Source organism: Uranotaenia lowii, chromosome 1, assembly GCF_029784155.1.
Source record: "Uranotaenia lowii strain MFRU-FL chromosome 1, ASM2978415v1, whole genome shotgun sequence".
Classification (NCBI taxonomy): Eukaryota; Metazoa; Arthropoda; class Insecta; order Diptera; family Culicidae; genus Uranotaenia; species Uranotaenia lowii.
In genome coordinates, this window is record NC_073691.1 from 170552763 (window position 1) to 170568181 (window position 15419).

Sequence of the window (15419 nt, forward strand, 5' to 3'; positions counted from 1 at the left end):
AAAAGGTTCTAAAGGTTTGATTTTGCTTTGCATTTCCAACAACAACACGATGAGCACTGGTGATTAGTTTTGATCGCTGAGATTAGGGAGTCTAATGATGGGTGGTCCGAATTGCTGCCTAGAATTTTTTGGAAGACGCGCGCTGTGCCAAAGATTAGCTCAACCAATGGACCCCAAAAGGGGCAGCTGATATGGGTGATTGAGATTTCTTAGGGTTCGATGTCGACTGCACCACGAGTAACACAGTGACCCCCTGAAGGGGAAGGGTTTGGGTGTGCAAGCTGATGGGCAGCTGGTAATTTCACGCTCGGCTTTAATTATCGATTAATTTTAACGGTGCACATTTTTTGGCAATTTTACTTTCCCTATCGTTAACCACTTGCTCTCAATTCGCTCCTCCAGTCCTGGGGGGGTGTTGTCATGCACTCCTTGCGTTCCTTGTGGGTCGTGGTCCACATAATTTGGCTGCTGCCGCTTCTTCAGAATATTATTATTAGTAGTAGTAGTTGTTGTAGCGGTATGATGGCATGTATGAGATAATTTTGGCGGTATTTACGGGTAAACTGGTTATCCAGAAATTCCATTAATGCGCTGGCGAAACAAGTACTGTGTGTTTGTCGAAAAGGTTGTAATTTTTACTTATAATGGAAAAAATAAGAAATCTGACGCCGGTATCTTTGGCATCGCGCGACGGACGGCGATAACACGCGTATTAACAACGACGCTAGAACAGCGTGACTGAGCGTCATTATGCGCTAAAAAGAAACACTGACCGCTGGGTAATTACAAACATACGTACAGACACACGAGGGCAAAATATGTGGGGACCAAAACCATCCAACCAGGCGATCCGGGACGACCGGGAGAGCCTAGGCATGGCCATTTTTTCCATCGGTGGTGTGCGACGCCGAAAAAAAAGAAATCCCGGAATCATCGTATGCAGAAGCAGAAGCAGCAGCAGCCGAACATTCGGGAGGAGCGGGTAGGCAAACACACACCGGCCAGCCAGGCACCAATAACATCAACACCAAGAGCCTGCAACAACATCTAGCAGGATCCAGAAAAAAAATCATCCCTCCAACAGGCTGCGTTCCACATACACGGAGAGTTGTTGACGATGATGGCAATGCATTGCCATGCGAACGAAACGAGAGATCGGGAAAAAATTTATCATTTTCCGAGTTTTCCCCCCGGTTTGGTGGAAAAAAAATTCACCAAACACCCCCGCACCCCGACCTGCTGTCTTTATTCCTGTCAATGTGAGTGTGTGTTTGTTTGAGGTACGACCCGCATGGATGGGCGCCAGCCTCGATTCGAAATGAAAATAGCCGAAGAAAAAAGAAAATACTCTGCAGCCGATTGCCAGTATTTCGTATTTTTTCCATTAAGCAAAACCCCCACTTTCACCCGCTCTTCAAAGCCCTGGCTCCGCACTTGATCGGGGCGACTACGTGGCAGTAGGTTTTGGCAAAGAACGCTGAAATCGAACTCGCTGGGTGGGGGTGGGCCATCCGGTCACTCTCTGTTCCACATGTTCCCTCGAAACGAACTCTCTCCGTCGACTTACAGGACTCGTCAACCATCAACTGAGTCCTCCTCCCACCATCTCTCATAACGGCAACGTGTGTTGTTTTGTACATAAATTTTTCCCAAAACGAAAAATTCGAATATTTCTGCCGCGCTACGGTGGGATCCCGTGTGGATTTTTCCGAACCTACACTTTCCCCAATCTTTTCTCCTTCTGCATGGCCTCTTCGGCGGCTCTCTCTTGACAGTCGGTGCTGATAGGGGTCAACCGGAGCAGAGCTCCCAGGATGCTGTTTGCAATGTGCGATGTAAGCACCTGTGATTGATAGTTTACATAAAACAAACTTTTGCTGAATTTTTCGATTTGTTTTTAAATATTATATTTACAATATTTAAACAACCTTAACCTTTAAAAAGTTTATATCATATAGATTTCATTTGTAAATTTAATTTTTTAAATTTGGAAGCACCCTATTGAATTTCGATAAAGACGCTCAATTCTTTATCATAAATCCAAGATCGATTGTTCATATTATAAAATCAAATCTAATCAAATCTCACAATGATATCTTTAAAAAGTTAAACATATCTCGCGTGAGCTTTTCCCGTTTAGAATAGTTGTGATGTAAACAACATATTCTATATATGATATACAAATTTCAAAGATATTTGATAACTTTTGCAGCAGTTTTCTGTGAATTCATAAGATGTTTCATACGACGTTATGAAAGCTCATGCGAGATATAATGAATAAGTCATCCCTTTTAAGGAACTTCGATAACAAAAACCAAAATCACTCTTTTCGAACAACCGAACAAACGAACAGACGAACAGACGAACAAATGAACAAATGAACAAATGAACAAATGAACAAATGAACAAATGAACAAATGAACAAATGAACAAATGAACAAATGAACAAATGAACAAATGAACAAATGAACAAATGAACAAATGAACAAATGAACAAATGAACAAATGAACAAATGAACAAATGAACAAATGAACAAATGAACAAATGAACAAATGAACAAATGAACAAATGAACAAATGAACAAATGAACAAATGAACAAATGAACAAATGAACAAATGAACCAATGAACAAATGAACAAATGAACAAATGAACAAATGAACAAATGAACAAATGAACAAATGAACAAATGAACAAATGAACAAATGAACAAATGAACAAATGAACAAATGAACAAATGAACAAATGAACAAACGAACAAACGGAAATAGCTTTTTTACAAATTGACCAAAAAAAAAATTCGAAAATTTTTAGGAGACTGTTTCGGGTTGTTTTTAACGATTTTTGAGGAAAATTGATTTTGAGTGTACGGGAATGCACGGTAATTTTAGATTATTCAGAGACTGAACTGTTTTCGTTCAAAAGTCGTATCATATAAGGAGACAGAAACATCTGATTTTGAAACCTTTAAAATTCTGAGTAGTTTTCATCTAGCAAGTTTCAAATCCTGTGACTTAGCCCCGACGAACACGAAGAAAATTACTCAGAGCGCTCCAAACATAGAACAGCAGTTGATAGAGCAAGTTTCGGGTTAATTTTATTCATCTCTTCCTACAGGTAACAATCTTAAAGGGTGATACGGTCAAAATTTAGTCAATATCAACTTGACGTATTTCTTTCAATTTTGCATTTAAAAAACCTGAACACCCCTCATTTTGAAGGTGTGTGAGTGTGTGTAGAAGGTTGCTCCTATTTTGATTTTGGAATTCACTCTTCAGTTGTCAAAATGCCGTCCAAGGAAGAAGAGCAGCGTATCAAAATTTTGCTCGCGCATCGCGAAAATCCGAGCTACTCGCACGCAAAGCTGGCAAAATCACTAAAAGTTGCCAAATCAATCAAGTGTATGGGGAACGTTTGTCGACAGCCAGGAAGTCTGGATCGGGGGGAAATCGAAAACCGGAAACCGCTGAGACGACAAAGAGAGTTGCCGGTAGTGTCAAGCGAAACCCTAACCTCTCTCTCCGAGAGGCCGCAAATAAACTGGGTGTATCGTCTACAACCGTGCATCGAGCCAAAAAACGAGCCGGACTATCGACTTACAAGAAGGTAGTGACTCCAAATCGCGATGATAAACAAAATACGACGGCCAAAGCGCGATCCCGGAGGCTGTACACGACGATGCTGACGAAGTTTGACTGCGTGGTAATGGACGACGAAACCTACGTCAAAGCCGACAACAAGCAGCTTCCGGGACAGGAGTTTATACGGCAAAAGGAAGGGGAAAGGTAGCAGATATTTTCAAGCACATGAAACTGTCAAAGTTCGCGAAGAAATATCTGGTTTGGCAAGCCATCTGTACCTGTGGCTTGAAAAGTAGCATTTTCATAGCTTCCGGGACTGTCAATCAAGAAATTTACGTGAAAGAGTGTTTGAATAAACGTCTGCTGCCTTTCCTGAAGAAACACGGTTGTTCCGTACTGTTTTGGCCGATTTTGGGATCTTGCCATTACGGTAAAACGGCCATGGAGTGGTACGCCGCCAACAACGTGCAGGTGGTTCCCAAGGACAAGAACCCTCCCAATTGAGCTCCGCCCAATTAAGAAATACTGGGCTATTGTCAAGCGGAACCTAAAGAAGACCAAAAAACTGCTAAGGACGAGCAGCAGTTCAAGGCAAACTGGCTTTCTGCGGCGAAGAAGGTGGACAAGGAAACTGTACAAAATCTGATGGCAGGGGTTAAGCGTATGGCCCGGCAATTCGGATTTGGAAAAGCGGAAGCCTAACTGAATATTTTTCCTGAATTTTATACTTATTTAACTTGAAAAAGAAATTTAATTTGATTTTTTTTAAATAAACGATTTCACCGATTTACACGCGTTTTCCCTTGACCAAATTTTGACCGTTTCACCCTTTATGATAAAGATAAAATTGTTATTAAACAGTTGATCATAAAAATCAGAGTAGATCATCTAAATACAGAGTACATATGAAATGCATTATAGATAACGAAAACCAGAATGGAATATGGAAATTTGCGCAAAAAAAAATCAAAAAATATATATATTTGCAGCATAAAAAATCGTAAAATTTCATACCATGAGAAGTGTTGTTTGGAAACACCGCAAATAGTGATGTGTCATGTCTGCAAATTTGGTTTACAGAACACACGATTTTGGCGAAGAAGGAATTAAAATTGCATGAAATGACGACGCATTTCAAAAAACATTCTTCGGGCACTTATCTTGGGGTTAATAGAAAATGATTACTTCAGTGTCTAGATACTTGTGTAAATGAAGAAAATAGTGTGAAACGGAAGAAAATTCATTTTAAAGTTTATCCTAGAAGATGGAGGTAAGCTCTATTATTAACATTTCTTCAAGTATTAGTGAGTGGCGAACAAGTTTTATATGGGACATTGGAATAAACAAAATATTTAAAAAAAGAATAGGAAGAAGCCTGACTTAAATGTCCCGAATTTACCCTATTTTGCGGTACCAATCCAGTTTCACGAAATTAAATAATGACTTTCTGCTTACATGATCATTATTTTTGTAAAAAGGCTCAACAAAGTTTACCGGCTCAGTTCGTTTTTCGTATTTGAGATTAATGATAATGTTAAATTTTACGCGGTTATGCATTAAAGCACGAGTTGCAAACCTTTTGTTTAAAAATGGTAAATTAAACAATTCCTCACGTCGAATTTAAAACTTTGATTTTTGTCAATACAAAAATACCGGTTTTTGAAGGACTTAAAATCTGTATTCGGTATTAGAAAACTATTCCTGGGATGGGCTTGTGATATAGCTCAGTTGGCAAGTCTGTTGTCTTCTGAGCCGATGTCCGCGAGTTCGAGCCCAAGAGTAAACATCGAACACAGTTGTACCGGATAAGTTTTTCAATAACGATCCACCAACTGCAACGTTGATAATGATGGTAAAACGACTATAATCGAAACAAAAAAAAAAATATTCCTGGAATACCAGTTTTCGGTTTCGGTATAACCGATATAAGGTTCGTGCGAAGGACCAGTCCATGGGGATTGGAGGACTTCGAGATTCAAATTTAGCTTAAAATAATAACAATACAAAAAATACACAATAAATAAGGAAATGGATTTCTAATATCCTTTTCTTACTCATGATAATCACATAAACTCAAGAAATTTTACAAAACTAAATCTCAATGAAAGTTTCAAATTAATGATATTTTTGGTAAGTCATTGATAATTTTTTCAAAATGATGTTTCTTATTCCTAACTCAGATTTTGTTTCAAAATAATTTCTAAGCAGTCTAGTTTTAAAATAAGAAATAAATGTTCTCAAAATGCGGGTTTTTTCAGGCAAAAGAAAAAAAAATTATTTGCATTTCAGCATACCAAAATATGATCATCCTATTTACACTTGTAGTTCACATCATCATACGATAACTTACTGTAATTTGTAAAAATTCAGGTTCGACTAACTCTAATGTTGTTGTTTGCAGTTCAAGGTTTCTTTTCTACATGTTAGAAAAAAAGTGAGATATCTTATCACCTAAATGTTAGTAGTTTACTTTATATCGACATCTATCTCTGATATATATAGGAAAAAAAAGAATTTTAAAATAAATGTCAGATCAGGTAAAAAATTACCATGATTATTTGTGAGGAAAAGAAATAAAAATGGCATTTTTATTTAGTACTAGCTGACCCGGTGTGCTTTGCTACACCTTCCAAAATCAAATGATTTTTTCAGAAATTATTCAAATTTTTATTGTTTTATTGGCTTTATAACGTAATTCATAAGCAACCGCTATAAAATGGGAGCTGCAGCTGGAGTTTCGAATTGCAACACAAAGATAACTTAAACTAATATTCTGAATCTTGCTCTATAAATTTGTGTAAAAGATCTGATAATTTTGATCTGTCTGGAGGGTCTCAAATTAATCGTACCCAAACAATCTAACTTATAAAATATGATTGTTTTTGCTTGATATTCTCTGGATTTATGCTAAAAACTGATAAGAGAGCCTCCCCTCTCCTTCCCTTCACCCCCTGCTGAATGGAGGTCGTGGTCTTTAATAATCATACCCATTTTTTCGTGTCCAAAAATCCTCTTATATCAAATTATAACTTTATTGGTTGATAAGTTTTTAAGCTTTACAACATAATTTAAAAGGAGCCTTCTTTCTTCCCCTCTCTACACTGTAAAGCGTAAGGGTCTATAATAAGGTTGCCAGAATTTTTTTCAGTACCATCCGGGCCTAGCAATTCCGGGCATTTTTTCAGATAAACCTGGCAAAATCCGGGCATGGATTACAATTTTTCAAATCCAAAAACCGAGCAAAAACCGGGCAAAATTTAGGTGTTATTACATATAAAAGCAAAGAAAAAATCGAAATTAATATTTTATTAATGTAATTGCAGACTTTCAACAACTTTTTGGAACACTTAAATATTTAAAGGTTTATAAAAGTAAATCAGCGAAATTATTTGAAACAACCGTTGAAAATTTCCATACCGATAATCGATTTTGTTGAAACGTACTCAAAAATTTTGATTTTTTTTGGTTTCTTTGTGAAAATTGTGAAACAATCCGGGCAATATCCGGACTTTTTTCCCGATATCCGGGCAACCGGGCCGGACCGGACTTTCTTGAAATTTTGCATAAAATATCCGGGCAAACCCGGATAAAACCGGGCAATCTGGCAAGCTTAGTCTATAACATTCGTAGAAACATATCTCGTAACCAAGTACCTTTCCATGCCATATTTATTTCCATGTGTTGGTTTTGTTTGCATAAATTGAGAACTTATGCTAACAAAAGTGTATTGGTGTATGTTCTGTCCATTTCTCGGATTTAATAAAAAAAAAGTTAAATGTAAGCCTTCTCTTTCCTTCCTATATTCCCAATTTTATCATCCTACTGCAAGAAAGGTATTGCTTCACAAAGAAAAGGTATTTCTCGTACTCAAATTCTTTTTGATGCCAAATTTAGTTTCATTTGCTTAATTAATTCTCGAATTATGCAAAAAAATTGTATGGAAGCCCCCCTATATATATTTCCGCTGAAAAAAAGTTGGGGCTTAAATTTATAATAGAAACATTTCTCGTATCCAAATACCCTCACATGTCAAATATGGTTCAATTTGCTCGATCAACTCTCCAGTTATACTGAAAACTGTAATAGAGACCTCTTCTCCCCCTTTTCATCCACATCTTTGAAGGAGTGAGGGATTCCAAATATTCATAGAAGCATTTCTCGTACCCAAATTTCGTTCCATGCCAAATTTGGTTCCATTTGCTGTTATAGTTCTTGAGTTATGCAGTAAAAATTGTATGAAACTCCCCTCCTTCTTTCCTTTCTTCCCTCTGGAAGAAGGATGGGGTCTCAAACAATCATTAGAACATGTCACGTTCCCAAATACCCGCCCATGCCAAATTTGGTTCCATTTGCTTTAATAGTTTTTGAGTTATGTAAAAAAATATGAAAGAGGACCCTCCCCCTTTATACTGGAAAGAGGGAGGGGTCTCAAATAATCATTGAAGTATTTTTCGTATCCAAATACCTTCCCGTGCCAAATTTGGTTCCAATATCTTGATTAGTTTTCGAGTTATATGAAAAATTGTAAGCCCCCCTTCCTATCACCCCACTGAGAGGAGGGAGGGATACCTGATATTCATAGAAATATTCCTTGTTCCCAAATACCACCCCATGCCAAATTTGATACCATTTGCTTGATGGGTTCTCGAGTTATGCAAAAAATTGTCTTTTGTTTGAGAGGCCCCTCCCCCCCTTCATGAGAGAGGGAGGGGTCTCAAACCATAATAGGAACCTTCCCCTACCTCCAATACCGCCATCTGCCAAGTTTCACGCAAATCGGTTCAGTAGTTTCCGAGTCTATAGGGAACAGACAGACAGACAGACAGACAGACAGACAGACAGACAGACAGAAATTCATTTTTATATATATAGATTCAACTTGTTTTACATTTCTTTTCTTTATTTTCAACTAAAGAGTTGATTGAAAATTCAAATGAATAAATAAATAAATTGTGATTGAAATGTGAATTGGGAATTAAATTAAAGGTTTATGATTTTAAAATACCGAAAATTATGAATTGAAAAACATAGACAAGCTTATCAAAAATATTCATAAAAATTTAAAATGTCTGTGGAAAATTTAATTAAAAATTTTAAATTCAGTAAATTCATTTGTAAATTAACATAAAATATGAAGAAGAAAAACCATTTAAGATGGATCTTTTTTCAATAAACTCGCGTTGCCTTTATAAAAACTTATTTAAAGAATTTAATTAAAAGCTCAAGGGAGAAGTGTTTTTTGGTTTTGTTTTAGGGATTGATTTGGTAGATTGGTGAACTCGAATATTTTGTCAAATTTGAACTTTCACTTTTAGTTTTGATGATATGGAGTTTTAGAATATAACAGTTTTGAGTGAAATCAATAATTCATAACTAACTATCAAACCTACACTTAAGAAATCTGATTTTGATTTTGTTAATTAAACTTCATTCAATTAAGAATTAATATTTTGCTGATGATGATGCATGATCCAAAAAAGTAAAACTCAACAGTTTTTTTTTCTAAATTTGGAAAAAATTGAGTAGACACTAGTATTTTGGCATTACTGCAGAAAGTTGAAAAAAACTTGATTTCATTTAACAAATTTGTTGGGATTTGCAAAATTTATGCTAAAAAAATATCTCATATTCTCGTTAATAGAGGAAGAATAAACAAATAGAAAACTTGTATAACTTTTATCTGCAGAACTCAAAATGGCTTCAGGTTTTGAGGAAAGTTGGTAATTGATTTAAAACTTTTATTTTAAAATTTTATGTTTTTGTTTTGAAGATTTGTAGAAAAATACAGAACATTCTCAAATAAATTCAACCTATTATCAAAAGTAAAGGATTCAGGCTACCCAAATTAGTCAAAATTACGTTTTAAATTCATTGAACCTCGAAAAAATGTAAATTTTGTGGCCTTGGGTCGTGTATCAAAACTTTTTTTAATGTGATGTTGAGCATTGAAAATGTTTTGGGACCGGAACACGATTTCGGACTTTGATTAGAAACGCGACGGCTCAATTAAGTTTAACTTCAAAACGCACTTTATTTTTCGGTTTGATTACGGGGGTTTTATTGTGCGATGTGTAGTACACGGCGGATTGGTTTGGACTGTTTTTTCTACACTTGTGTTTTACAAAAAGTGGCGAAATAGGGAAATGTATATAATGCAAAGGTTCTCTACAACAAACACATGTACATTATTCAAGTATTAAATACTGAGAGGAAAAAGCATAACTTTAGGTAAACAATTCTCTTTTGCTCTTCAATGAACAGAGCTTATCTCTCCTAACTCCTATGAGATATTTTAGATGTGTTTCAGATGGTCTAAATTCCCGTTCCCTTCTGTCGTTTTGTTCTCTCACTACCACTAGGCCAGGGACCGCAATGTTTATACTTCAACATAAGCCGCCCGCCTTGAAATACCATTTCAATTATATACCTATTCTAACGGTACTTTGAACATTTGCTAGTTCTGTTTTGATCACTGTTTTGCTTTTAAGTTCTGATCTTCTTTTGGTTTGTGTGTGTGTGTTTAAAGACGGCTAACTTCTACTGCATGCGGAGTGTGTAATAAAATGTTATTGCTGCTGGACTGGAACACAGGAATGAAGGCGCTCAGTGTATGGTTTTTTTTTTGTCCGTTCTGGAGCGAATTTTTGGTTTGCTGCCGACATTTGCTGTTGATAAGATGGACCAGTAACTACCAAGGTGAGTACCAAGCGACTTATGGTTCGTGTAATTTTACGTAATGGCACTGCAAGTCAAAATTCTTCACGATAGCGACCATCATCAGTGATGTTTGTTTTTGCTTCATTTCAGCTTTTCCCCCGGCGTGGGAAGGCAACAATGAAGTAGGCAACTATTTCGTCTGGGTTGCTAATTGAGGCACTTTTGATGGACCTGATTAACCTCGTTGAACAATATTCCCAGAACCGACGGAGCTGCGGTGTTCTGTACTCCAGTGTTGTTTTCGATGAGCTGGCCAGGTAAGTTTCAGTGAGTTATGTTGTGATCGGCGCTGATTGATTTTGTTTACAGATGAACAGCTGTTGTTATCTGGACTCTTGAGGATGATGATGACTTCCTTCAGGCAAATGCATTAAGGGCGACGGAAAACTGATCCACATTTACGATGGACTTGGTAGGCTTGATCAACTCCAGACGGCTTGTAGTGGATCTTAAATTCTCCGGATTTACCCTGGGATATTCGGTGTTGACAACACTTTGCTGGGAGGGCTACACAGAACTGGCTGTGTGAACCGAACAGGAAGGTTCGTTTTTCATGACTTTTGTGCCCCAGTAGGAGAATAACTGCAAAGGATCTGGCTGGATGTTGCCTCTCGTCGACTGCAGCCTTTCCCAAAGCTTGTCGAGTGGTGTGAGTAGCTGTCGACACGTAGTTGGATTGGCTTCTCACGTGACGCTGTACCGGTGGAGTAACTTGCTTGGATGCTAACCTTCAGCTGGCTTGCGGACCTTGGACACGGACATGGGTTCGATCTTGGTGCTCCACAAATGATCGATCTATTTAGATTGTTCGGTGTTGGCGACGACACCTGATGTGCATTGTCGATCCTTAATCGACGCATGGTACCTGGTACAGAGGGAAGGTGCTTAGCATTTGAATGAATCTTTAATAAATATGGGACTTCCCTGGATGCGGAGGCTCTGGGCCTCCGCACGCGCTCCAATGACCTCTGAACCCTCTGTTCGAATGATGACACCCTTCAAAGCGGTACGGGTTAGTGGGTGAGCATGGCGTGATTGGCCAGATCCATTTGGCTATGATTAGGTGGTTGGGATGATTCATTCTTAACGATAACGGAATGTCGTTCAGGAAATAGAGTAGTTGAGTCGATATGACCTTTAAAAAACTTTAAGATATGATCCCTTCAAAGGTTACGGACTCTTTCTATAGTTTGGGTTGGATTAGAGTGCGAACTTCAACTGATATGATGATTTGGGATGAGAATTACGTAAGCGGACTTCAATCAAACACGTATTCCATCGGAGCCTTCATGATCTCATTCAAACGGTATGCGCATAGTTCTTCTGCTAATGGTGAACTTCAAAGGCTTAGGTAGAGTACTTCGAGCAATTGAGATACTTCAAACGATAGGGTAGGTGCTCAAAAAAGGTGTGAATGATACTTCAGACGATATGTAAAAGGTATTTCAAGTAATAAGGAATTCTTGAAAGGGTATGATTCTTCAAGCGCTATGGGAGAACTTCAGGCAATATGGTTACTTCAAGCAAATTGGGTGGTGGACTTAACTGAAACCTTGTGCTTTATTTCTTGATTCATTCTCTTAACTGTTTCTCATGACAACTGAATACTTTCTTTGTAGGGATTTCAGTGACAAAAATTCTGACTCAATCATACACAAAATCTTTTTGAATGACATTCAACTGAATTCATTCCCTCTGACTTATCATATCTGACGCAATCTGACTTTTTGTTCATACTCATTCGACTGACACAAAACTGACTCATTCTTTGGTAGGGTACTGACAAATCGTTCTTCTTCATTTCTGACTGTGGGTTCTTCAATTCAGTTTGTGGTCTCAACGTGACATGTTTCCTGCTTCTATAGCCATGTGAGCTGCTTCTGTAGGTGCTTGAAGAACAGACTGGGGTATGGGAAACTTTTTGCGGGGATTCGACCACTCGACCTGATACAATCCAACCAAAAACAGAGTTCTGAAGCGTGGGACCATTCTTTGCGACCTTTCTTCGCTCATTCCTCAACAAATCTGTGTAGTACTCGGCGCCAATGATGACATCGATCCGCTTTGACTCTTGGAAGTGAGGGTCAGCTAGCAAAGAGGAATCGGGAATCGACATGGGCGAAGGATCAAACGATGACGAAGGTAGCTGCAGCGTGAGTTTGGGCAACACAAAGAACTGCATAGTTTCTCGGAAACCAGATATTTTTGGTGAACGTGAGCAGACTTCAGAACGTATGGTTTTCGTTGACACTGACTCAGACGACCCAATACCCTGGACTGACAAAAACGTGGGTGTTTCTTCGAGCTTCAGCTTTCTCGAAAACTCTTCTGTCATCAGACAATGTTGCGAACAAGAGTCCAGCAGAGCTCTAGCTATCAGAGCGTGACCGTAGCGGTCCTTAATCTTGATGAGAGCGGTAGGAAGCAGAGTATTCGATGCAGGCTTAACAGGTAGTGCTACATAACTTTGGCTTGTGCTTGGCAAAGGTGAATTGATTTGTGTGGTTGTGTTTGGTGAATTGTGTGTTGCATTTAGTGGTTGAGTGTGTGTTTCCGTAACTATTGGAATGGTTTGTTGGCTTTGCTGTTGATAGGCTTGCTGTGGATAAATATGGGTGCTTTCTTGATTAGATTGTGCGTTTGACAGTTGACTGAGTCTCGATATTGACGGATTTGGAACGGAGGATCGCGTAGCATGCAACATAGTGTGATGCTTTTGTTGACACAACCGACAACTGCTACGAGTGCAGTTCGTCGCAAAATGACCAGGCTGCAGGCAATTTCGGCAGACTCGACTTCGATTGGCGGCTTCAACACGTTCTGATATCTTCAATCGAAGGAATCTCTGACAGTGAAACGGTGAGTGCCACGTTTCACTACAGAATGGACACTGGTTTGAGGACTTAACTGTTGTGTAGCTTGCTGATTGGGTTCTTGACTGGTGATGATCGGTGACATTGTTACGTGGTTCTGTGGCTGGAGCAACTGACTGCAGAACGGAACAGTAGCTGCGCAGAAACTTCCTCATGTCCTCGTATTTCGGTACTTCTTTGCTGTTGTGTTGAGTTTCCCAATTCCTTCGAGTGACAGAGTCTAGTCGCGAGCAAAGCATGTGAGCTAGAATGGTGCTCCAACCATCGGTGTCCTCGCCAACCTTCTGCAGCATCAACAAGTTCTTCTCGAACTCACTAATGAGATTGTTGATACTCTCAAAACTTTCTTTCCGGATCGGTTCAAGCGAAAACAATGCGTCCAGGTACGCCTTCACAATCAGCTTCTTGTTCTCATAGCGCGCTGTCAGAATCTCCCAGGCGACAGTGTAATTGACGTCTGAGAGTTCGATAGAGAGAACTTCTTCGAGTGCTTCGCCGCTTAACGATGACCTGAGATAGGAGAACTTCTCCATGGGGGAGAGTTGTCCGTTGTTGTGGATCAAACTTTGAAAGCTATCGCGGAATGAGACCCATTCGCGAAGTTTTCCACTAAAACTGGGCAATCGGATTTCTGGCAGCTTAACTCTCGACCCCATGGAGGCATGGAATTGAATGTGTGAAGAGTCGCCTACGTTCTGGGCTCGCTCGGGTTTGTTTTGAAGTTTCGACAGTGCTCCCTTCAACTGGAAGAAACGGTCCTCGAAACTTAGCAGCAGCATGTCGTTTTCTTCCTCACGTTGGGCTTCTGCTTCATCCTTGGCATCGCCGTAGAGCTCCTTGGCCTTCTTTTCTTCGCTTTCATAAAAGATCACCTCGATTTTACTGCGCACTTCATGAAATTCACTGTATATGGGTTCTAAGGCCTCAAGCCTAGAACTAATCTGACACTCATCTCGTTCTGGATTATAATTCTGCACGAATCGGTCAACACTGTCCATGAGAAGCACTATTTGCCGTTCTCTTTTCTGCAACAACTTCAACTGAACATTTTTCGCCATACTGACTGGAAGCTTTATTCACTTCTACTTAAATTCAAACACTCTGACCTTTCAGAGCTGAAAAAGCAGCGATTCAACCCGAATTGGGGCAAATGTAGAAAACAATTTCCAATTTCCAAAATATCTGACCAACTTGGACCAAATTTGTCCAAAACTGACGAATTTCTGACACAATACTGACGTAGGCGAATTTGTTGTTGAAGTTCAGGAGTTTATTCTTAATTTCTGACAAAATATGTCGAACGAATTTCAATTTCTGACTAATCAGACCCCCTTGGACCCGATTCGTCCAATACAGAATTACTAATAACTGACACAGGCTTGAAATTTCTGACGAATTCAGACTTGTACCTTCAGACAAGTTCTCAAACTGACGCTTTGTTTTCTGACACAGGCTTAATGTTTGACAATTGTTCAGACGATTTGTAAACTGACTCAATTTCTTACAAGTTTCAGACCAAATTTCTCTTACTCAATTTCAGACAATATTTCAGATGAGATTTCTGACAATAATCAGACAAGATTTCTGATAAAAACTTAACTTTTGACTCAGACTCAATTCTGACAAGTTGTAGGCAAGATTTTCGATAATATTCACTTAAGAATTCCGACACAAGCTTAGTTTCTGATTCAAACTTAATTCTGACAAGTTTCAGAAACGATTTCAAACAATATTCACTTAAAAATTCCGACACAAACTTAATTTCTGACCATTCAGACTTAATTCTGACAAGTTTCAAACTCAAACTTCAATTCAGGTTCAAATTCTGACACAATCATAAATTCTTGAACAAACTTGTGATTTTCCGACAAATTACTACACCTTGGACCCAATCCGTCCAGTATCGAATAATTCTGACCAAAATATCTGACTTGCACCTTCTGTGCTACTGACTTGCACCTTAATGAGCTTCTGACTTGCACCTTAATGTGCTCTGACATGCACCTTATGTGCTTCTGACTTAGGGTATTTGCACTTAAATTTGATCAACTCTACGTTCCATCCGATCGCGACGCGAATTTGTGAGACTCTAGCAACCCGATATTGACAGCAGCGAGTGGGCACAACCAGTGTAAAATATGCAAAGTAAAATGCCAATGAATTACCAAGACCAATTCTAGTTAACGGACAGGGCACACACTTCATGCAACTTAAAACAGCAATTCAATTTCAATTCTTTATTTTTATT

The 15419-nt window shown here is 38.7% G+C and overlaps 1 protein-coding gene across 1 annotated transcript; it reads right to left on the bottom strand.

Annotated features, from left to right (window-relative positions):
• Positions 1 to 1714: 1714 nt before the first annotated feature.
• LOC129738145 (uncharacterized) lies at positions 1715 to 14229 on the bottom strand. The gene is made up of 3 exons (XM_055729328.1): positions 12258 to 14229; positions 11027 to 11163; positions 1715 to 1843 (listed from the first exon to the last, which is right to left on the bottom strand). The coding sequence occupies exons 1-3, from the start codon at positions 14227 to 14229 to the stop codon at positions 1715 to 1717; spliced, it is 2238 nt and encodes a 745-aa protein (XP_055585303.1).
• Positions 14230 to 15419: the final 1190 nt, after the last annotated feature.

Coding starts and splice junctions, on each gene's coding strand:
- LOC129738145 (XM_055729328.1), bottom strand. CDS start 14,229: ATGGCGAAAAATGTTCAGTTGAAGTTGTTGCAGAAAAGAGAACGGCAA. Junction 11,164..12,257: donor GCTTCAGAACTCTGTTTTTG/GTTGGATTGTAT, acceptor CCTCTGTACCAG/GTACCATGCGTCGATTAAGG. Junction 1,844..11,026: donor GGTCCGCAAGCCAGCTGAAG/GTTAGCATCCAA, acceptor TATCAATCACAG/GTGCTTACATCGCACATTGC.